Raw genomic sequence first — 25,365 nt, forward strand, 5'->3', positions numbered from 1 at the left:
TTATTACTGAGTCCTTGAGTGACAACGCATGATCTGTAAGACATGTGAACACAGAGCATAAGAAAACCCAAAAAATTCTAAGTTCAACCTCATTTCCTACCATTTTTACAGAATAATTTAAATTTTGAATTCTGCCTTCACTGTTTCAACGATTTTACCCTGTAATTTGTTGAAGGTATTGGTGACAAAACAGAAAAAAACAGAAAGTAAAGGTATCTAGATAATAAACCTCAACTGAAGCTTGAGCAATTGAAATGTTACTTCATTAATTTCTTTTTAAGAAAAAATTCCTTAGCCTGGCTGGCTTGGTTGGTAAAGCATCCAACTCTTGATGTCAGGGTCATGAGTTCAAGCCCCATGTTGGGCATGGAGCCTACTTAAAAAAAATAGGCAGGGGCACCTGGGTGGCTCAGTTGGTTGAGTGTCCACCTTCGGCCATCTCAGGACACGATCTCGCAGTTCATGAGTTCGAGCCTACATCAGACTCGCTGCTTGTCAGCCTGTCAGCACAAAGCCCACTTAGGATCCTCTGTCCCCCTCTCCCCGCCCTCCCCCACTTGCACTCTCCCAAAACTAAATAAATATTTTTTCAAAAATTCATTATAGGTCCATATTCTTTACAATGCCTTTACCCTGGGTCACAGTAACAAAATCAATACTACTTTTAGCTTTACAAGAATTATTGGTGGCACTAAATAGGAGAACAACCATTTGTTTTTTAAATTTAACGTCATAAACAATCTTTTAAGCTAATATAAAAGATCTCAGGACAAGCAAAAAGATGGTTAAACTCCATTTTAGACTTATGGTAACACCAAAACAACTTTAAAAGTGTGAATAACACAAACTGAAGCCAAACACTGCAAAGAGAATTTTAAAAATCAGATCTGTTAGGAAATTTTGAAGAGAAATGAACTATTTTCACAAAACTTGAAAAGGAAATGGGTGATTCATCAAAAGTCTAGATGAATCCTGAGACACCTGTTCATTCACTGACGTCTGCAGTGAACAGGGGCAGTTGCAAAGTAAGTACATATAAAACTCAAATTTAAGAGTTGTAATTAGGAGTATTTTATATTTAACTTAAGCTTGGTAGTGGAAAAATTCAAATGGAATTTTTAAAGTATTTTTTTTTTACCTTCTTAACAAACAAGGTAAAATGTTTAACCATTAAACATTTATTTCGGAAAACTAGAATTATTTAAGAGACATCCAGTTCTAGAGTAATCTGGCACATATATGAAAAAAAAAATCAGAAACCAATTCATAGATCTGTAGCACGCAAGTACATATATATAAACATTTTATTTCAATAATACTCTTCATCACTTCAATTTAAATCATTCCATTATGAAAATGTCTTAATTGAAGAGAGAATATTTCTTCAAAACTCTAAATTAAGCAGAGCTTTATCAATTAAATTTACAGCAATACAGCCTTTAGAAATACATAATTCTTCATTTTACAATAATACTTCCCCTTTAAAAATTTGTCATAGTTTGTCACAGATTTAAAATACAAGGCACCTAATGCTATGAAAGGGTAATACAGCATATGTAGTGTGAGTGAACCAGATTTTTCTCAAAGATTGATTCTCTTTAAAGTCCCACTAAATTTGCATGGACACACTTGCATAAAATTAAACATTTTTCTGTGTTGTTAATTTGCAATATTCTACGAAACTTAAAAGTATAATCCATACCTATTATAGGCAGCTTACTTTATCATTTTATCTGTAAGAAACACTGATCTATATACTTAAATGATTTCTTGAAAACATTTTCATAATATAGCCCAGTGTTTAACAAATAATGTGAAAATAAAGTCTCCAGAACATCAGAATTTTATTCCTTGATTAGTTCAAATTATTTCATCAGCTGAATTCCTTGAGATGTGTAAGGCAGGTTGGTCTTTTAGTGGGACTGTGGACTGGAACTTCCTATAACTGTGGTGATATGTACACAGCTACATAGCAAAGTACTTCATTATGAAATGAAGAAAACAGGTATGAGGAAAATATATTTTAGAGTTCCAAAGAACTGAAACTGTTATTTTTCAGACTAGGCACTGAAACATTTTCTACAAAAACTTGCCAGGGATTGTCTCTTCGCTGCATAATGTTCCATTATCAAGCTAAAAATAAAAACAAACAAACACAAAATCATCATTAGATTTTAACTGTCATAGCTTTAATTTTTACAGTTTATACTGTAAAAAGCAAATTATCTTAACATTGAAATATATAACAAACACAGTTTATTACACTTAACAACTGGATACTGGAACTGGAGGTGAGCACTAAAAGCGCATGGGAGTGAGTTCCACAGCAGTGTCTAAGGCCAACACTGCTTACAGATCATGTGGTGACAGTTTGACTCATGGCATACCCACCATTACCCCGATGCAACAAAGACTCCTGCCACACCTTTCCCTTACACTCTGCCGAGGTCCGTCTTCACTATCTCCTCTTATCCAGTTCTCACTCCCAAATTTACTGAGTCCTTGCCTGGGGTGGGGGTGGGGGGGCATGAGTGTGACCATGGGAATAATGCATTCACAGTAGGGAAAGAGTGCATACGTTACAGCACTACAAAGCTTTAAAAAACAACTATATGTACTTTTTAAAATTTAGAGATGGTAAGTAAACATATTTGGTTCTACTTTGCTGCCAAAACCTCAGTAAAAAGAAAATAAAGGGATTTTTCTTAAGGAAAAAGTCACATGGACAAAGGGAAGAGCAGAGACTAGAAAACAACAGCGAAGCAGGTATCTCTAAAAGGAGAGGTGAAGAAACAGCTAAAACAGAAAGACTGGCATGGTTTATAGAAAAAGCAGTTAGACATTCAAATGTCCTGCCTTACTTTTTACAGCTGGTCAAGTGCCCCTTCTCTATCCCCAGAGAAAATGTGAGGTGTATTCTCTAAAAGTGTAACAAAGGGTCTCTGGACTGTGGAAATGCCAAGCACAATCCACCATGACTCAGGTAAAAGTAACATTTACATCACCATGACCATGCAAACACTGCTTACAAATCTATCCATAATTATACAATAAGTACACTGGGATGAGGAGGTGGTGGAAAAGCAGGCAAGTGGGGTGGGGAGAGAGGAGGATGAAACTTGAATGTAATCTATCCTCATCTACCAAAGTGGGAACATCAACTGAAGATGCCTAAAACAGAGAAATCAAGAAACAGAAGTATAAGTGTGGTACTTGAAGACAGTGTGTGAGGTGGGGTGGGGGGAGGGGGGGAAGAGGGGGGTCAAAACAACTGAGTTTAACGTTGACTTCTTAGAGCGGGTGAGCAGAAGCAGGTGGGCAGGGCAGGCGGCAGCTGCTCTGTACGAGCAATCTCGTAGAACTAGAACTCGAACTCTCTCAACTATGTGCATGGGTGACCATCGTAACAGTAAAAGCTGGAATACAAAATGACCAAAGGAAAACACAAGACCAAGACACTTAGCCCTAGGTTAGAGGTGAATCTGCCACAAAGATGATGACACTTAACTTTCAAAGGCCAATTTGAGTGCAAGGAGTTGACAGGAGTTGTTAAATGTTCTAAGTGAGGAGGGGAAGCCCAGCTGAGTCAGGAAACATTTCAATATAAACTGCCTCAGGTTATCTTAAGAAGAAAGGGACCTGAATCTGCAGAATTTCAGTAATTTACTGTGATTTCTCATTCTAAATAAGTACATAACTACTTTTATAGCTGCCAAAAATATATGTTAGATGTATTTCAAGCATTGATGCAGTGAAAGATAAAAATACCACGTACTCATCTGTCTTGTCAGAAATATAAAAGATAGTATTTCTTACAATTTTTTAAAAATGGGGAAATGTTCTTGAAACATTAATTGAAAAAGCATAGTCAGAGAATCAGGATATACACTATGCCAGTTGTAGACAACACACACATACAGAGAAAAGACTGGATATACACCAAATTAATATATTTTTTCTTACTTTTATACTAGAGGAAAAACATTTTTCTAACATGTATTATTAAATAAAATTATGATCCTTAGCGTGAATAAAAGTAATAGTTGAACTTGGGATCACTTAATTTGAGTCAGGCACTATTGCACACTTTAAATCTTACCAAGTATTTAATATTCCCAGTAATCTTATGAGAGAGGAGGGACTACCACAACCCCACTTCACAAATAAGAAAACTGAGGCACAGACAGGTGAAGAACCTTGTATAAGGTCACACAGCTAGTGCACAGAGAAGCTAGAATTGGAACCCAGGCAGTATGGGTCCAGAGCTTGACTCCCTTACCCTCTAGACAGTATTTGAGATTACAGGAATAAAGAACCTTATTCAGCACGAATACTAGCTAACATACAAACCTGGACTACAGACAACAGCTAACTAGCTCCGTCCTCCTGAGAAACACCGTGCATAGGAATGAGACTCTCGCACTGTTCACTGTCTTCTGGAACCCTTAAAAAAAATGTTTTTAAGGCAATAGTTAAGGAAAGCTTTTGAATGGAAAGGAGCCCTTAAAAATTATCTATTCTACTGGCTGAAGCTGTGAGGTCAACACTAAGACTAAGGCAAGACTTCCCAACAACATGCCCCAAGTTCTTTTTATAGTAGGATGTAAAAATCTTTCTCTCTTAAAAAAGAAAGATATTTGGAGCAGTGTTATCATATTTTATTTAAATTTTGTTCACACCAATGAAAGTTTTCTACATTTAAATTCATCACAGCAAAACAGTAAGCACTCTGGTTTTACCTATAAATCAAAATATTTTTTAAAGTAGTTGTGAAGAAACTATCTTACCACACAAAGGATCTAAACAACTTATTTTAATTTTATGTGGCATAGTACATATAAAATTATAATCTTTCAGTAATTCTTCACAAAGTGTCTACAAATTAGTCCAGCATGATACGATTTCCAGTTTAATTAGCAAGGATTATATTTTCAAAAACTTATACTGGAACCAAATATACCTCTGAATACGATGTTTTCTGCATATAAAGGCAAAAATTCTTCTGATTCCCACCATCACAGGATCCCAATTATTATAATGGCAGAGGAGAGTTACAATAAAAAATGAAAAAAATACAGGGATCGCGCCTGCAAAAAATAACCAAGAAAACTGCACCTAAAAATAAAAGATAGAAAAATAAAAACAATCCACCATTATCATTAAGACAACTTTATTCTTTAAAATAAGTTTTCCATTTATGAAAATCTGCAGGAATAAGTCAAAACACCAAGAAGATAATACTTAGCATTAATAATATATTAAGTATATTATTAAATATGAGGATTCAGAACTTCAGCATATGATTCCACTTGCTTAAATTACCAACAAAAACATGTCTTGCTTGGAAAATGGCCTAGGAAAGCCAGAAGACATGCTTTTCCTGTATTAGGCATAGCACATCTGAGAGCAGAATTACGAACCATTTAGCTTGGTCTTCCACAACACATTGCCCATTTTTTTCCTGTACTGATTACTGCCGATCCTCAAGTAGATCCTCCCTTCAGTTTTGAAGTCACCTTCAAAAACTCACATTTTTATTTTTACTTTTTTATTTTACAGATAGAGGGAGAGAGAGAGAGAGAGAGAGAGAGAGCGAGCGCACAAGCAGGGTTGAGTGGCACAGGGAGAAAGAGAATCCAGGTTCAGTGTGGAACCTGACATGGGGGATCAATCCCATGACACTGGGATCATGACCTGAGCTGAAATCAAGAGTTAGACACTCAACCGAGCCAGCCAGGTGCTCCAAAAACTCACATTTTAAAAAACTATGCTATAATATGTTGTGATACATTGTGCTATGTTACCATTCCTTCCCAAAGACAGCACCAAAAACCCTTAAGTGCAACTTGTGCAAACCTTTAATTAACAGTTTGCAACAGGGGCACCTGGGTGGCTCTGTCAGTTAAGCGTCCGACTTCTGCTCAGGTCATCATCTCACAGTTCGTGGGTTCGAGCCCCACGTTGAGCTCTGTGCTAACAGCTCAGAGCCTGTAGCCTGTTTTGGATTCTATGTCTCCCTCTCTCTCTGTCCCTCTGCTGCTCACTCTCAGTCTCTCTCTTAAAATAAATAAACATTAAAAAAATTTTTTTAAAAATTTGCAACAAATTCTCCTGCTTACTCTTAAAATAATTTGATTATGTAGTAACAAATGAAAAAAATTCCAAAACGAAATCATGGCTTAAGTACACTAAAGACAACAAACAAGAACACTTTTACTAAGAAACGTGAGCCAGAGAAGACAGCAGCAAGCAGGGCCTCAGGGGTGAAAAGCCCATCAGATATCATCAAGGTTGAGCCTCCAATCCATCATTTTATCAGGGTTGTCAAGAAAATTGAAGATAATGAGATGCCATAAAGTGAAGAAAAATTTTTCCCTTCATTAGTTTACCTCTACCATCTAGATTCAACTAAGAATCAAAACCAATTGTCAAAGAAGGCTGCACTGATTGAGACTCAGCTGCAACCCAGTGGTGTGATTTGCTTTCAACATACTGATGAAAGTAGTAACTCCTATCTTTAAAATAAGAAAAACTGTGCTTGTTCTCTGTAAGTATTAAAAAAAAAAAAAAGTGCAGTTTAGAATCATAAGCAAGACTCCCTCTGGTGGGAAACGTATAATACTCCAGTTCACAGCACCATTAGAGCAAAGAGGTTTTGTGAGAATATTTTTTATGAGGGACTCACAATGCATAATGCAAGAATAATCACTGACAACTTTTAATATGCATGTCCTGCTTGCAGATACACACACAGGCTGTGAGCCTAAGAATACCCAGGAAAGAGCAGTCAGTAAGAGATACTAAAAAGCCTTCACAATGCTATCAAATTTTTGGCAAAACATATTCTTGGAATATTTGCCAGAATATTAATAATCTAGAAAACCACGACGTATTTAAATGACCCAAGACCAGAAAAAGTATGAAAACTTATGACTAATGAAAGTTAAAGATATAGATATAGTAGATAAGAGTGATTTCATGAATATTCAGCTAAAACCCTATTTTACAACTGAGTAAAAGTAAACTTTGTAAAGGTGGGTAGAACCCTACTTGACCTTTAAAAGCAAAGTTCACCTGTAACAATGCAGTTATTTATGTGTTGCCACATAATAAAAAAGTTCTGATTTTATTTCCAACAAGCTATGAAGACAGCATTTTAAAATGAAGACACTGAGGGGTGCCCGGGTGACTCAAGTCAGTTGAGTGTCCAACTTCGGCTCAGGTCATGATCTCGTGGTTTGTGAGTTCAAGCCCCACGTTGGGCTCTGTGCTGACAGCTCAGAGCCTGAAGCCTGCTTAGGATTCTGTGTTTCCCTCTCTCTCTGCTCCTCCCCTGCTTGCCCTCTCTCTCTCTCAAAAATAAATAACAACATTAAAAAATTAAAAATAAATAAAATAAAATGAAGACAATGACAAAAAATTGTCTACATTACTGTCTAAACCTGACCATATCTGGATATAAATGTGAATACTAGCAGAGATGCTTCCTATCATACAAAATATCAATTATAAATAGGTTTAAATAATTTATTTTAAGCACAATAAAAAATATTGATAAATGCTGAAATTTCAGAAACTATATATAAATAGTTGCTTATTAGAATTAAAAAAAAAAAAAAACATGAAAGTAGAGTTCTCCTGTTTCTATTACAGTTCTGGGACACCCTGCCACTTTTTCTAGAAAGTATCTTCCTACCCTTGATTCTCACTGGAGGCCCAGCCAACTCATTTAACTGGCTGTCCAATTCGAGATGTGAAGACAATCGAGAAAAGACTGGTTATGTTTTTCTAATCAATCAATCATTTATCTTCATTTTCCTTATGTTTTGCCCTCATCTTAAAATATCTGAATCCATAAATTACATACTCATTAAATAAAATTAGATCCCCTGTGACAGTGTTTTAAAAATCCTAAAATTAACCTTCAATTTTTATTTTTCAAATCAGCAAAAGCTGATATTTTCAAAATATCAGTACAGAAAAGCTCATTTACATAGTAGTCTACCAAAATCCTCTTATACAGCACTCCCCTAGTTTCACTAGAGCAATTTTGGTTGATATTCAAGATCCTGAGATGTGGAAGGACCTGGATATTATTTAAACCTATAAAGAATCTAATGATGTATAACTTTAGTGTTATGTATATGTTACAATATTCTTGCTCTTTGAAAATGCATGATATAGAAGATAACCTAAATTAAGGTGAAACTCTGTTAATAACCATGACAAATAAGCAAGAATTTACTGAGCCATGAAACAAAGTATCAGCAACAGAACCGTTTTTTAAATAAAGAAAATACATATCACTGAGAGTATTTTGCCTTTATCCTAAAAACTGCACAAAGTTCTAAAAAAAAAAATCTTTAAAACTTTGATTATAATTTCTACACATTATAAGCCTTAGGGCTTTCAAGTATTCCCTCTTCAAATTGTATTAAACCAAACCACACACACACACACACACACACACACACACACACACGCAATTTTGTTACTTAATACCTGGAGTTCAAAGTTTTACAAACACTGAACTGATAAATGACTACACTACATCTTTTAGTTGAATATATATGGCATGCCTTTCTCCCCCTTACCCCCAAAAGCACTAAAGAAACTCCTCCCTTCGGGCTGTTACAAGGTATTCTCTTTTCTGTGATGTTATCATTGCCAATGTTCATCATAAAAGTCCCTGCATCCAGACCAGGACATCACAGAAGAGGAACAGAGCACTTGCCCCTCCTGAACCAGACAGAAATGAGCATTTGCTGAGAAACATTATTCCTGTTGCTCAGACTGATAATAGTATCACACTATTAAAGAAACTTTGGAATTTATCTTAGAAATCAAAACACCACTAATTATATAATAAGATATATCCCATTTTCTATTCTATACCACTGACTTACCAAAGAAAACATGCAATAATCAGCTCTAAAACTGGAGAACTACATATAAAGATACTGTTTGTTCTTCACTAAGAAATTAAGAAAAAAAAAATTGAAAAGCTAAAGATGCAAGAGATTATCCATTTCTTTGGTACTTTTTATATATCTCTATGTAGTAAAGCACCTTGGGACATTTAATCATGTGCCCTAACTTTCACTGTCTCTGTTTTAAAACTACATCTAAAATATCTAATAAATAGTGTGTCTTACCTTTCGCATACACATGTCAGCTATTATGGACAGAGGTATTGTAAGGCTTAGTGCAAGTGTGCCTATCAACGATGAGGTAAGAAAGCAGCCCCTAAAAAGGAAAAAGAAGAAAATACATGTTTCCATATTAGAAAAGTAAAACAACCAAACGAAATATGGACATGAGAGATCAGGAGCAAAAACAAAAGCTTAGGACAGACTCAGACACAATAAAGCAACTAGAAAGATTCTTAAAGTTTACCTTCAAATACTAAAAATCCAAATACGTAAGAATAAAACTTTCAAAGTACTTTATGGCATTTTCCAGATCTGCTTACAGATATTATTCAATTTGGATGCATAGCTTCTATTTCATTAACATTTTTAATAAAATTGCTGAAAGAGTTCTCATAGTTTTGTAATGACGATACTTAGCTAACAAAGGAAACAGCTTTATTAAACTGCAGGACAACACTTCACACCACAGACTTCTAAGAAAGTGATAAGCCAACACGTGAGTCTTTCACCAAACCAAAAATATCTCACCCTCATGAAAACTAAAATAGTCTTCTGACCTGTGTTGTTCTTTTGGTTTGGCTCAGCATTGAAAAGGACTGGTTATTTTTTAATGTACTTCCTTATTGCTTTCCATTTTTCTAGCAAATGTCCTAACCAAACTTAAGCTCTTCACTTTATTTTCCCCTTGAACTACCAATGTTGGTATCAAATTTTGAAATAGCAATCTGCACATGATTTTGTTTAGTTGAAAGAAAAAAAAATGAAAGAAAGCATTATACCAAATAGATAAGCCATTTATACAGACTAATAATTTGTATGAAAAGAAAACAGAGCGCCTGGCTGGCTCAGTCAGTAGAACATGAGATTCTTGATCTCAGGGTCATGAGTTTGAGCCCCACATTGCAGGCAGAGGTTACTTTAAAAAAGAAAAAAAGAAAAAAAAAAGAAATTACAAGCCAAGATAAAACTGTAATGCATGTAATTGTGACTTACAGACCCATGGAAATTCTAGGTTAGTAAATTCTAGCTCAGTATATATTAGTATTAATAATGCTATCCTGCAATAGAAGAGGCTATCTTGATAAAGTGTCACTCAACATATTCACTAGAGGCTATACCATTAGTTCTTAATGCAGGAAAGAGAACTCAAGTACTAGTGGTTCCCACTACTTATGAGCTAGCTGCTCTGTGAAAAGACAGTTCAGGAGGTCAATTTTTTCTTTTTTAATGCAGCATATGTACTTAGAGATTTGTAACACAAAGTACTATCATAAAGAGTCTGAGATGAAGTATTAAAAAGGAAACTATTTGGGGTGCCTAGGTGGCTAAGTTGGTTAAACATCTGAATCTTGATTTCAGCTGATGTCATGATCTCACTGTCATGAGATCAAGCTTAGCACAGAGCACGGAGCCTGCTTAGGATTCTCTCTGTCTTCCACTGCCCCTCCACCGCCTGTGCTTGCATGTGCATGCTCTCTCTCTCAAAATAAATATAGAAAAAGAAAACTATTTGACTTATACTGCCTTTTCCTAATTTGGCTGATGGTTGAATCCTTTTATCATCTTTTATCATTTCAGGGGCACACTCTGGGAAATGCTGAGACAGAGAACTAGGTGCTACCATTCAACATCTAATACAAATGGTACAGTATATGCGCTTTACAGTACACCTCAATTTTTAAAAAATAAACAATGAGGGACAAGAACACATCTTTAATTTACAAAAAAAAGTTCACAACCATACTTTTAAATCTGTAGTTTACTACTCAGCCCTTGATTATGTACACTGAAGTTTACTGTTCCATTTACAGTTAAACATACAATAACCCTGCTTCTCCCAAAGAAGGGAATCATTATACATGCAAATTATGACTTCTGAGAAATGTCTATTTTCTTATAATTTAAAAAAAGGTAATATATAGAGAGACATGTTTCTTATACTTGTTTTGTTGCCAAGAACACCCAGAGTATAAGGGATATGTTTGTTTCTTCACTGACTGGTTTCCTGCTACTGAGTTGTTATCATTAGTACTCTAAACACTCAAGTATTAGAGTGTATCTGAAAAATAAACCTTCTTGAGATCCTGAAAAATCCATTCTAGGTAAGGATAAATATAGCTTTTATCATAATATATGACTTTGTATAGTTTAACTATTCAACAATACTCATATATTCATATATCAATACTCATATATACATAGCTGGGAATATAAGTTGTGTTTCCTCTGTGGAGAATGACATTGCAATTCTCTATCAAAATCTAAAGTCCCTATAATTGACTCAGTCTTTTCTACTTACAGATATTTATCCTATAGAATGCTTACATATATACCCAAAGACATATAGGAGAATATTCAACGCTATTTTATTTACAAAGTAAAGGAATGGAAACTTAAAATGCCTCCCAATAAGGAACCAGTAACATACATTATATTCTACTTATTATGTTACATAATGGATTGAAACATAATGTATTAGAACTATACACAGGCTTTAAAAAATGAACTGAACCCAAGTGCTGATATGTGAAGATTTGTAAGATAATCTGTGAAAAAAAACCAAAGTACAGAACACTATCTATAGTATGCTCCCATTTGTGTCTTAAAAATAAAACAATTTGTTGGAGTGGGGGGTGGTAATTAGGAGACTGACACACCCTTCTGCATGTACAGAAAAATTTGTAGAAGGCTTAGAAGTTAACAGTGGTTGTCTATGAAAGAAAGGAATGGAGATTTGGAGTGAAAAAGAGATAATAGGATTTCCTTTTCATTGTACACCCTTTTGTATACCTTTGCATGAATTACTCTTTTCATTCTAAAAAAGTTATATTAAAAAAATTTCAAAACATGTTATTATTTATTTAAATGTAAAGTTTCTCCAAGGGAGCAACTAAAAAACTCACATAGAGAAATTACATGTCATGCTTGATCATCCTCCAGAACCTACATCAAATTCTGCTAAACATAATAAAACTCTATTGTATATGTTTATTAAAAATAAAGCTCTCAATAAAGAATGAGCATTTTAATACTTAACAGGTGGCACAGTCCATGTTTACTATGAGTCTTAATGTAATAAGCATCATACTAAACGCTTTCTCTAGCCAACACCCAAAGAAAAATCTAATTATTGCTTTGAAATATATTCATTTGCTTTGAAATTTTCTAACTTAAACTAAACCTAAAGAACTAGAAAACATGAACTTGTATTGAAATATAGTTAAGTACACATAATTATTTAAATTGCAGTAAAAAATGGCTGAAGATCAACAATTCTTCACGACTCAACTGAGTTCAATCAAAACTCTACCAGAGTAAGTAATTCTACCTGTCCAGACCCAAGAGTAGAGAGAGGCAAGAGAAATGAGACAAAAGAAATACCAAAATTGATAGAAAAGAATAGGATGAAAGAGAATATATGATATATAATCTAGGAAATAAAATACATAACTCTCTTTGATGCGCATCTAAAATACATGCAATGAAAGATGGAAGAATGAATGAGTAAATGGATTCTGATATCAAAGAGTTTTAGATCAGCAAAGGAATTTAAATACATAAATTACTACAAATGAAAGTTAATCTTTCAGTACTACAAATGAAAGGGAGTGTGGGAGACTATCAAGAAAACAGAGAAATTTCCTTAATTGAGGAAGGGGGAAAGTACAGGCAAAGTATTAAGGAAATCCATGGAAAAGGCTACTTTTGTTGTAGTCTTTTGCAAGGGAAAACTAGTTAGTAGTCTTAACTAGCATATAATAAAAAATTCCTTTTAGGAGTTTAGGTACAATTTGTGTTGTTGTTGTTTTTTTTTTTTTCAGTTCCTATTAGATGGAAACAGGACTAAGTATCAAGCTCTATGTCTGAAAGATTTCTTAAACACCACACATAATATTGTCTTCAAACTATTTTAGGATCATTATGACATATCAACATACTTGGTATTATAACATTTCAAAGCATATTATCATTCCAAGTTAATTGAGGTTTAGGGTTACACATCTGGCTCACTTACACGAAAAGCCCTAAGAATAAAAAAACAAAAAGCATCTATGAACAACCAGACATTCCAAAGTCTCCTAAATAAGCAAAGCTCCCTAGATTCTCACTCAGAACTCATGTTATTCATATTTAGAATATAAACCTCGTAAGTTTAGATGTCCATTAGGTAATGGCACCTTTCATTTATATAACATTCTACCTTTAAAACACTTTTACAAATGTAGATCATTTATGTTCATCAGAAATTTATTCAACAAATATTTGTTGAGCTCATTCTATGTGCAAGGTAATACTCTACACAATGGGTGCACAGAAGTTAAAAGACAAAGTTCTTGCTCTAGTAGAGTTACTTTATTAAATTGTGAAGTGTGCGGGGTGGGAAGGTGCACAGGAGGAACCATCAAAAGACAGAAGAAATATAAAATACTTAATCTATCCCAAAGTCCATAAACTGGTAACTAATAAATGATAGTGTAATAAATAGTACATACCACAACCACAGGAACTCTGAGAGAACCGTTCCAATAAGGCCATTAATGATAATGCACATTAATACTACTTTATTGGGAAACTCAAAGTCCTCAAATCCAGTATAATGAAGTAAAAAGAAACCTGGCCATAAGAGCAGCAGATTAAACAGACCTACAAAACCTAAATATGTATAAAAGAGACAAAAGTTAGTAATTGTGATTTATTTAAAATTTTCAAACTTATAACTCTATAATTAGAGAACATTAGATTTTACACAAAGAGTTCTAACTGGTTTTCTTAACTGGAACTTGTGTTTCTTTGGTTCATATCTATGGACAACTCAACACCAGAAAAAACTACACTAGCAGCTGGTGATCACTGAATCTTCAAGGTTCAACTATTCACTGCATGGAGCAATTCCTATGGAATAAACTACTTAATTCAGAAAGAAAGGTTGCTAACCTTAGCTACCAATAATTTAGTGTCTTCAAACTTAAAGAAACAATTGGTATATGGTGTGTATATGGATATTCAGCCTAAATTATGAGGAAGTTGATGGCTGCTCCCTGATTCAACTCATATTTATGTATAAAACACCTGTGGCATGCTCGGAATAATGAAGGAAGTTTCCAAAACAATACATTCTTGGTTCTTGCCTTCCAGGAGCCTATAAACTAGTTGGTGAGAGAACATACCTACATAAATAGCTACTCAACATATGAACTAAGGACAGACTGACTACTCATAAAGGAAGGCTGTAACATTTAGTGGTTGACTGTATGTGCTCTGCAGTCTAATTGCTCTGGGTTCCAATCCCAGCTCCACCATTCACTAGTAGTGTAAACTTTGTGCAAGATGCAGAACCTCTTTGAAGCCTCAGTTTTCCAATCCATGAGTGTAAAATCATATCTAAATAGGTTAGTGGGAGAATTAGATTAACACTTACAAAATACAGCATAGTACTAGCATAAAGTAAAAAGTTAGTAAAAGGTGAGCTATTATTGTTATTATAGAAATGCAAGTTTATGAGTCCCTATGAATACAAAGACTGTAAAGAAAAAAATTACAATTTTATAGTAATTTTTATCGCACTTTCTATACAGTTTAACATTGCAGATCCACTATGAGATTCATTAGATAACTATAGAGTTTTCTTCAAAGTTAAGTTATAGTAAATATATATTTCATATTTGTTGCTAAATAATAGGCTAGTATTTCGGATGCCTAGTTAAATCTTTACAGGACTGGAGCACCTAGTCTCTATCTGCTCCTAAAGATTCACAGTTACCTGCCTCCTCTGAAGAATGGTCTCGGAGAGCAAACAAGCCAAATTTTCCCAAGAAGTGATCACCCCACACCGTCTGTATCCCACAACTAACCCATAGAGGATGCACAAGGCTCCTCTCATGGCTGAAATCCTACTGTCTGTGAGGACGTCTGTGAGGAGTACCTAGACATTACCGGCTCCTTTCCCCCTCCATCTCCTGCCCCAACATGCCATGAACTGGGCCAAACCTCAATTATACTGAGACCATAACAGTTCTTTCCCCTACTCTATCCTGCTTTTCTTACTCCCTTGTCAGGTTTCCCTGCAGAGCATCCCCTCAATAATCACCCATAAGAAATTCCTGTCTCATATCCTGCTTTTAGAATACCCAATTTAAGACATCTAGTGATAAAAATAAAAACAAACAAAATGACACACATACAGAAGGGACTCATGATCTGAAAAGCTTACACAACATTAAGAAGTTGTCGTAATCAAAACACCGAAATTTGGCATCATCAAAAACTGAATCTACTTTGCCGTCCCTGGACTATCAAGTCTATGGAATCCCACATGTATTACCAACCTCTGAACCTAAAAACAAAGGTCCCAATTGCTTCCACCCTCCAGAATCTGGCCTGTATACCCTCCTGTTCTTCCCTAAAGTGGGCTTTCCAGCACAATCGCACAGATCCACTCACTGTTCCCTGTATGCTCTGCTCACATCTCCATCCCTAAAGAACCCTCCACAACCCAATCCTAACTTCTTTCTGGTCCTGCCTATTATAAAGCCCAGATCAAATCAATATTGTGTTATAGATCATGTCATATATGATATATAAAAATCACATATGATTTTTTTGTCTGTATGTAATAAGAATAAATTAAACAATTTTTCCTGAAAATTGCCAATCTTAAAAAAAAACACACACTCAGAAAATATTAGCATTTCATTCCATTCCAGGTGGAATTTTCTATGACCCTAAAATAAGACATTATTAAAGTTACCTTCATATTTAAGGCATATTTATTGAATTCCATACTTAAACTTGAGTGATCACCTGGTCTGGTAGCTTTCCAAATGTTTTGTTTCTGTTAAACTTTACGTGAAGATATTCAAACATTTCTTACCAGAAAAATATTTTCTACAAATCAAATTATAATGCAAAAGCCCAAGAAAACAGAGCTGTTCCAGCTGAAGCAACAAAGGGCTCTAAGAACCAGAACCATACATGCAACTCCACCTCCTCCCACCCATCCCAGGATCCTCTGCAAATCATTTTGAAAGCTACTCATCTGTCCAATCTCCTTATTTCTCAGATGAGTATGAAATAAATGAAATTATAACAACTATATTCCTGGTCTCCTAATTCCCCATAAGCTGTACTTTGAACTTTCATCCAGGCTTTTTTTAATCTACTGATATTCAGATATCTTTTAGAAGATATCTACAGATATCTGACAGATAACACAACTATTTTACTCAGCTGATATCAGGCAAATGAGAACTTGTAAGTTCTCATATTCAGTATTTTATTTACAAAAATTAAGAACTGATGCCAGAAACTACATTTTGGTAATTTGAAAAATCTATGTCATAAAAAAGCCTATATCTTAAAGAGCAGATGGAAAGCCTTTAAGTGTCCCATGAGTTTTAATGAAAAGTACATAGACTAGAATAGTATTCTTTGCTTCTAAAAAGTAAAAAATGGTAAAATGTGTAATACAACAGGTATTCTCTCACATGCTTGTAATAGCATAATTCTTTCCTATCAATGAGGAAAATATCTGATTCACAGGCTGAAATATGAATGCAAAAAAGGCATTAGGAAGAATTTCTTTCTTTACTTCACACTGAGGAAACTGGCCTTCTGTCAGAGGTACACAGTTATGCAGGGCAAGGTATGAGAAAAACACTGAGACTGGACTTCATGAGCCTTAAAATCTGATGGTTTTAAAGAATCATATGGAGGAAAAGAGAAAGGCTTCCTTATTCCCTCTAAAACAAAACCCTAAGCTAATCATTCAGAGTAAATAGCCTCACAGGTTAAACATATTCTTACCAAAGAACATTGGAATATCCAACTTATCTTCTCTGTCTACTTTTCTCTTAATCATAACAATATAGACAGCATAGAGCATGGCTCCAACAAGAGACCAAATGGAACCTGTAAAAATCAACATAATGAGTTCACGCATTTTTCATTAATTCATTCAACACACACTTATTTAAAATCTAATACGGTGTCAGATACTATTTCAAGAAGTACACAAATATGAAAAGATAAAGTATAGCCCACCCCCTCCATGTCCTCCAGGAGTTCAGGAAGCAGTTTAAAGAGTGAACAAACACATGTGCAAACATCCAATGATCTATACAAACACACATAATGTTAAAACCATGGAAGTAACTATTTGTTTTTTTAATTTTGAAATGCTACTTCAGTTTGACACCTGACACTGTCTGGTGTAATATGGTTAAGCCATTGCTTATACAGTCCTCCCCACTGTCATGTATCATCTTTAGTATATATTGTACTACCATCTTCAAGGCCCTGTTCAAGTCCCACGTCTGCCACAAAGCATCCTCCTCCTACTCCACTGAATTTCCATCCTCCTGGTCTTCTATTTTAGACAATTTAATATTTACATGGTTAAATGTAATATTATTTTATTCTCTAGTGTTTTTATTTTGTAAGTCTAGGTAATGATTAAAGTCAAGAACTTGAAAAGTACAAACATACTTTTTAATGTTTTCTAAAATATCTAATACATGGCGTATAGTACGGGCATAATAAATGCTGATTCTCTTTAATATTAACTCATTCTCAAAGACATTTAACTAAGTTTTAAAAACAGCTAAATTAATGTGCTGTCTGCCAAGTGACCACATTTAATACTTCAATTAATTATCCCAAATTCCAATGTTTTATTGAATCTATTTTTTAAAAATTTAACTTTTTTAAGAAAGCAAAAAAAGTCTATCAATAAAACCTCACGCATACACAACAAATACATATATCGTTTTACATATACAAAGCTGCTCTGGGTGAAAAATGATATAGTTCAAGGCATAGCTATCAGTTCAAGGGTGAGAAAGACATAAGCAGTTCAAGGCATGAACTATGCCTGGGCAATAACCAGGGATAGTTTAGAAAGCAGTGTTCCATTCAATGAATTTCAAATATCTAAACAAAGTATCCAGAAGGAAGCCATAAAACTGGGTTCTACTATCTTTGTTTTTGTTCAGTCTAAACAATAGATAGAAACTGAGTGTTCACCATAGCACTAAATGTTTCAGGCAAGAATCATGAGTGAACCACAAAATTAGTGGGTGCAAGTATAATAGAAACATGGTATGTGCGTAGTCTCAAAGTATCTCCCTACAAGATGCTTATTAGTTGCAAAGAAAAAAGTTAGTAACTTGACACTGGAGCATCCTGGCAGGCACTACCTTAAAATTAGTCACTACTAATGGGACAACACCATGTGCCTTCTAATATGATTTACCGATCAGGACACTTCCAATATCACTTCCATGGCATTCTAATCAAAAATACACAACATAAATTTAACCATAAGGAAGTATCAGACAAACCAAGAGTGAGGAACATACCACAAAACAACTGGACAGTATCCTTTTCAAAGTGTTAAGGTTATAAAAGAAAAAAAAAAAAAAAAGACTGAGGTACAGTTCTAGATTAAAGGAAACTAAGGAGACATGACAACTAAGTGCAACAAGTGATGCTGGACCAGAAAAAGAACATTCATGGGAAACATGGTAAAATATATAAAGGATATACAAATTAACTAAATTATAATCAATGTTAATTCCTGATTTTTATAACTATACTGAAGCTATGTACACAGCGGAGAATCTGAGTGATGGCTATATGAGAATTCTATTAACTATTTTTTAATTTTTTTACATGATTTCCAAAAAAACGTTAAAAAAAAAAAGGCCCCATTAGTGCCCACCCTCTGTGTGTGTGTGCACATGCACATACATGCACACAAGGACATAAACACTGATATGTACAAACTGTCTTGTATACTGTAACAGAAAGAATGCAGAGTCAAGTACTTACTTACCTATTGTATCTCTTCCAGCAGATTTTTCAGACCCTGACAAATTAACCAGCACAACACCTCCAATGCTGTGAGAGTAAGAGCATTACTAATAAGCAAAATAATACATTCCTTAAAAGGGCTAGTAATGAAGATAAAAATTATTTACAAGTAATCAAGACTATGCTCAAAACTGAGCAAAACTTAAACTGTCAAAGAACTTAGTGATTTAATTAATAATATTTAACAATGATAACAGGACAGTGTAAATGCTATACTTGTATTTAAATCATTTAATTCTTGCAAAATGTACAAATTACTTTATAATAAAGGTATTACTGTTGTTACCATTACCATTTTACACATGAGAAAACTCACACACAAACATATGAAGTAACTTGACCAAAATCACACAGATAGGACTGAATCTATCGGTAGCCTGCTTCTAGGTAAGTATTCTTACCTCCTATGCTACCTACTGCTTTTGGTTAAGAAGTAACTAACTTTTCAGCCTCTTCCAAACTTGTTTTTGAAGATATGCATACAGTATACCCATACAAACCTAACGGTAGCACAAATGCTGCCTATTGGTAAAACCTAAATTAACAATAAAACCATACTTAAATATTTGAACGATTAAATTAATTATAAATTGACAAAAAATTCAACCGAATTAAACTTCATTTACTTCCCCAATACAAATATATTGTATTCCCCTAACACAAGAATAGGTTTAGCTAAAACATTAGCTAATCATGCATGCAATATAATAAACTTCTAGTGGGCATAACATCTAAATAATAAATTAGTTGGGTCAACCGGCCTACCCCTGAAAACTACCATGGTTATGGCTAAAAGAGAAAAACACACCGTAATAAGAGCTACCAAGTATGTGACTACCAAGTACCTCAGTCCCTGTGATAATTGCTTTTTATATACACTGGCTCCAAACTTTCAAACGAGGCTAATACGATCATCATGTTCTCACCTAGGAAACTATCTCAGAGAGCTTAAGGAAACTGACAGGAAAAAAGAACAAAGCTCTGACTCAAACCCAGCTCTGACAGCTAAGAAACACTACTCTCTTCATTAAATCATTCAACTTTCTTCTCTGATTTCTGATTTTTTCTCATAAAGACAACAGCTTTATCAAACCAATACATCTTTGTTGAGTACTGTCAGTAAGCAAAGCCCTACGCTACATTGCAGGCGGCACAAATAAGCAGCAAACAAGGCTCTGGCCTTTAAAGGTTTATAACCCATAGAAAAGACAAGACAAACATACACAAAGTTACATAAAAGATTTAAATACAGTTATTGACAATACTGATGTTACACACTAATTCAAAACTGCCAGATGGTTTATACAGAAAACTGAAAGATCATGTGAGGATGAAATAATCAGAGAAGACTGCACGTTTGATTATTAGAAGTAGGAGATATAAAACCCAAAACCAAAACAGAAAGAGGAACTTGTTTTAGGAGAAGGAAACAGGAACTTAGGAGGTGATGAGGATTAAGGTGCCACATTAAGTTAAATGTAAACATCAGTACAATACACAGTAGTATACTGTCTGTCCTCACTTGAATGGGAACCAAAGCTGCTTTGGGGTCCCTCCCTCCAGTTACTCTCCCCAGGACCATTTAGAAAACTAAAGAAGGACCTGATCCAAGGCTGCATAGCATGATATCCACATAAACCCTTCTTTCATCCTCATCTTGCTTTGCCATAGTATAATATAAACTATCCTATGTCACTAACAGAAAAATTTTAAACATTATATTTTTAAGCAGAATTAACTAGCTATTATGTTACATTCTTACCTTAAAATTACAGCTAGTAGTTTAGAAAGAGTAAATCTATCTCCACTGTTACTTGGAAACACTGCAGCAAGAATTAAGGTAAAAAGTCCTGCAGGGAAAAAAGATACATCAGCTTTAATACTGTGGAAAGCAGCCTTTAAACTAAATCATGTTTATTTCAACAATACAGATTAAGTATAACCCTACTTATTTTAAACTAATAAGAGTTAAATTGAGCATTCAGAGTAACATTATGACCTCATCATAATCAAGCATGTGTGCTCAAGTTATTTTTACAGCTTCAAAAATACTTTTTCTCTCCCAGATTTGGAAGGTGATTCAATTTTTAAAATAAAACATCTTTCATTGGGTAAATTATGGTTCTGAAAAAAGCAATTACATTTAGCCAAAGGGTCCAGAAAAAGATCTTCAGAAAGAATATGTGAAAGGAATGACAACTACAATACAAAAAAAACAGCCCATCAAACTTTAATATGTTGTTATATAAAAAATGCCATAACATAGTCGAAGGAATGTAAACAGTGCAAGGCCACAGCATAAAACTACAAACATTTATGTAGTTACAACACACTAATGTGCATTATTAGAATGAATGTAATTTGTAGTAAGATAAAAATGTGTGTATATGTACATACACATATAACAGAAAAAGGTTTCAAGTTATAATGTAAATTTTGAAGACAAATTTCTTACCAGAGGTTGAGGACAAGATATTAACTATAGCAACCTGTGTGTCCGAAAGTGCTTCTTGATATGACAAATTTGCCAGAAACCACTAAAGACAAAGAAAACAAAGTGAACCCAATTGAATGACATGCTTACATCTGTCACAGTTTATAGGACCCTCCTTTTTTTTTCTCCCCCTAAATATTTTATCATAAGAGCTTTTAAAAGTTGCTTTCTATTGAAAAATCACAAGCTCAAAAAAGAGGGCATTTACAATTAGATCTAAGATCATTGCTATTCAACTTCCCTTAAGAAATTAACAATAGCTCATTAAAATTAGTATTCAAGTTTTTTTTTTAATGAGGGTAAAACTGAGTATCAACTTTAAAATTTGCTTTATCCAAACACTTCTAGCATTCTATTAAAGTTTATCTAAATCAAATTTGAATTTGGGGAAATTCTCCAATATTAAAATATGTACAGATAAATACAGCATGATGAGAAATCTACTCGAGATGATGCCTATGGGGATGGATCAAGGTAGCTACCAACTAGGTAGACTGATAGATAAAAAGACATTCATTTTGGAAATCTAAAAAAGTCCAATAAAAAATGTGAATTTGCTAGCTAATTATGATTATTTCTCTGATACTCAGTTTGGAGACACAATACAAAGAGTTCTCATAACTGGATATAATTTAAGGAAGTTTTCCAGTTTGAGGATTTTTTTTTCTTCTCTTAGGCTCATCCAGGCTAGGAGATTCTTATATCCTCAATACTGTGCCTAATTTAAGGAATAAGAAGTAAGACTTCTTTTTATGAAGCCTGATGTGTGTGTTGGGGGCAGGTGTTCCAAAATTCATTTATTTTCACTGCTATTAGATATCCTAATGCCTATTATCACAACTCATCCATTTTTCTGTTAATGGATATTTTTTGACTATTTCAAGCAATGATACTATGAACATTCTAGTGCATGCCTCCGGGTACATATGTGCATGAGTGTCACTAATATATATACTAAGAAGCAGACTGCTGGATCAAAGTCAATTAACTCCTCTCTGTTTTTGGCATCACTGTTACTTAGACATTCATATTCCACTGAAGAACGAATGTCCTCTTAAGAAAGGTACATCTCTTGATCTCTCTCAGAACTTTTAGTTACGTGAGTACTATAATTATTAGCATACACATTTCAGCGAAGCAACAAAGGCATATCTTAGACCACTGCTAGAAGGCAGCAGATAGCTGAGTCTAGTAGATTCATGTAGTCTACACTGTACTCAAAGTGAAAGCCAGATTAAAACTATAGCAAAGTGATTCTGACACCATCTGTAGTTCTCTGACTCCCTAGATAATTTCACTTGACTTTCTAAACGAGAAAATGAGGTAGCAATTGCTAAGATGAACAGTATCAAACATATATGGCAATAAAAGCCACAATCTGCTTGTGGTTCAATGCTAGAAAAGTAAGATTCTACTCTTAATTATCTTTTGGAGATCTGTCTACAAGAACCTTGATAAAACTTACAAGGTGATCATTAGCTTTCTGGACCCACTTTCCTTACCACTTTAACACATAAATACTCATTTTCCAAACAATCTCACTGTCTCTGCTAATACAAGATACAGAAATAAAAACAGATCACTTAGGTAGCAGCCATTCAAAACTCCTAAGAATTCATCATGAGTTATACATAAACTCTTCCTAGAAAGACCTTCCTATTCTTCACCTCTCCCCATTCTCTGGCTTTCAAACCCAACGCACTCTTATCACAAAAGAAGATTCATCTCAATTACCCTCCAATAAAAATTAACTTTACAGTGTTTCACTTTATTATTCCAGAGTTGAGGACAACCACTTACTAATAATCTATCACAAATAAGTCATATATTTCATTATTTCATGAGTGATAAGTTATTTTAAAATTATCATAAAAGGTACTCTAGATAAGTACTATATGACCCAAATTATATCCTACAGAGAAAAATTAAAAGACCACAAGTCCTCATGAGACAAAAGACATTCAAGGTGGACTGGCAAATACAGTAATCACTAACTCCTTCTGTCCTGCACTGTACATTAGCCACTAGCCACATGTAGCTACTGAGGAACTGAAAAGTAGCTAGCCTGAACTGAAATGTTTTGCAACTAAAACTGAAAAACTGAAGTTGAAAAGAAATAGAAACTTAAATAAAAATAGAAATTTAAATGAAATTGAAATGCTTAGAAGATTTTAGTACAGAAAAAGAATATAAACTATCTCAATTCTTACACTGATAACATGTTAAAATATTTTATACATGGTGCATTAAATAAAAATATAGTATTAAAATTAACTTTACTTGTTTCTCTTAACTTGATTTCTCTTTAAAAAATTTTTAAAATATCATTTAAAAAATTTGGGGGGTGCCTGGGTGGCTCAGTCAGTTAAGCATCCAACTTCAGCTCACGTCATGATCTCAGGGTTTGTAGGTTCAAGCCCCACATTTGGCTCTGTGCTAACAGGTGACAGCCTGGAGCCTGCTTCGGATTCTGTGTCTCCCTCTCTCTCTGCCCCTCCCCAGCTCATGCTTTGTCTGTCTGTCTCTCTCTTTCTCTCTCTCAAAAATAAATAAACATTTTAAATTTTTTTAAAATTTTTTTCTAATTGTAGAAAATTCAAAAATACATAGGACAACCACATTTCAGGCTCGTATTATATTTGTATTGAATAGCACTGCTCTAAACCTTATCAAAGCTTATCACTCTCTTAAATAAGGTTTCCAAAAAGCTTTATTATTCTTTCTATAGAAGTGTCTTTATTAAATACTAACATAGCTTTCTAGGCTTGTAACTTATTTAGGTTTTGTTTTATTTTATTTTATTTTATTTTATTTTATTTTATTTTATTTTATTTTAATTTTATTTTAAAGACTACCAAAAGTGGAAACCACCCAAATGCAGATCAACAGATAAATAAACAAAACATGGTATATCCATACAATGAAATAGTATTCATCCTTTAAAAGGAAGAATGTTCTGGGGTACCTGGGTGGCTCAGTCAGTTAAGCATCCAACTCTTGATTTCGGCTCAGGTGATGATTTCATGGTTCCTGAGTTCAAACTCTGCCTTGGGCTCCACACTGACAGTGTGGAGGCCTGCTTGGGATCCTCTCTCTGCCCTTCTCTCTCTGCCCTTTCCCCAGGCGTGTGTGCATTCTCTCTCTCTCTCTCAAAACAAATAAACTTAAAAAAAAATTAAAAGGAAGAAAGTTCTGACACATGCTATGAGGATGAACCTTGAAGACTTTATGCTGAGGTAAGCCAGTCATAAAAGGAAAAACAGTATATGATTCCATTCATACAAGGTACTTAAGAGTGGTCAAATTCATAGTGACAGAAAGTAGAATGGTGGTTGTCAGAGGCTGGGGAAGATAATAAAGGGGACTTATTTAATGGACATAGAATTTCAGTTTTACACAATGAAAAATGTTCTGTTGATAGATGGTGGTGGTTGTACAACGATGTGAACGTACTTAATGCCACTAAAGCTATATACACTTAAAAATGGTTAAAATAAAAAAAAAAAGGTTAAAATAGCAAATGTATAGCACATATATTTCATCACCATTTTTAAAAGGCTTTTTATATGCACATATCTATCTGTATATAAATCTGCTACATGGAATAGTACCTATGTAATGTATTTAATCTATGTAATACATTCTCTCAGAGTCGTGAGTTGGAAAATTGCTTTATCCAAAGAAGGGAAATACAGTATTTCTTTTTAATAGGCAGTAAGTTGTGTAATTCATGAGGTTTTCCTATTTGCCTTTCCTTTTACCAATTTGCCTAGGGATAAACAGTGTGCTCATTTGAAGTAGCTTTCTTCCTTTAAATTGAAGTTCCTGATATAATCATCCTATTCCACA

The 25,365-nt window shown here is 34.3% G+C and overlaps 1 protein-coding gene across 1 annotated transcript in view; it reads right to left on the reverse strand.

The window, feature by feature from the left end:
* Positions 1 to 1,270: 1,270 nt before the first annotated feature.
* Positions 1,271 to 25,365, reverse strand: part of SLC35F5 (solute carrier family 35 member F5) — a 36,786-nt gene continuing 12,691 nt past the window's right edge. The window contains exons 8-16 of the mRNA XM_049615719.1: positions 21,478 to 21,559; positions 20,785 to 20,872; positions 18,985 to 19,049; positions 16,956 to 17,060; positions 13,646 to 13,805; positions 9,156 to 9,246; positions 4,961 to 5,115; positions 4,351 to 4,444; positions 1,271 to 2,133 (exon numbers count right to left, since the gene is read on the reverse strand). Coding sequence (XP_049471676.1) covers positions 4,369 to 4,444; positions 4,961 to 5,115; positions 9,156 to 9,246; positions 13,646 to 13,805; positions 16,956 to 17,060; positions 18,985 to 19,049; positions 20,785 to 20,872; positions 21,478 to 21,559 — 822 coding nt within the window. The 3' untranslated portion in view covers positions 1,271 to 2,133; positions 4,351 to 4,368. The remainder of the gene's footprint in view (positions 2,134 to 4,350; positions 4,445 to 4,960; positions 5,116 to 9,155; positions 9,247 to 13,645; positions 13,806 to 16,955; positions 17,061 to 18,984; positions 19,050 to 20,784; positions 20,873 to 21,477; positions 21,560 to 25,365) is intronic.

Source organism: Panthera uncia (genome assembly GCF_023721935.1).
Source record: "Panthera uncia isolate 11264 chromosome C1 unlocalized genomic scaffold, Puncia_PCG_1.0 HiC_scaffold_3, whole genome shotgun sequence".
Lineage (NCBI taxonomy): Eukaryota > Metazoa > Chordata > Mammalia > Carnivora > Felidae > Panthera > Panthera uncia.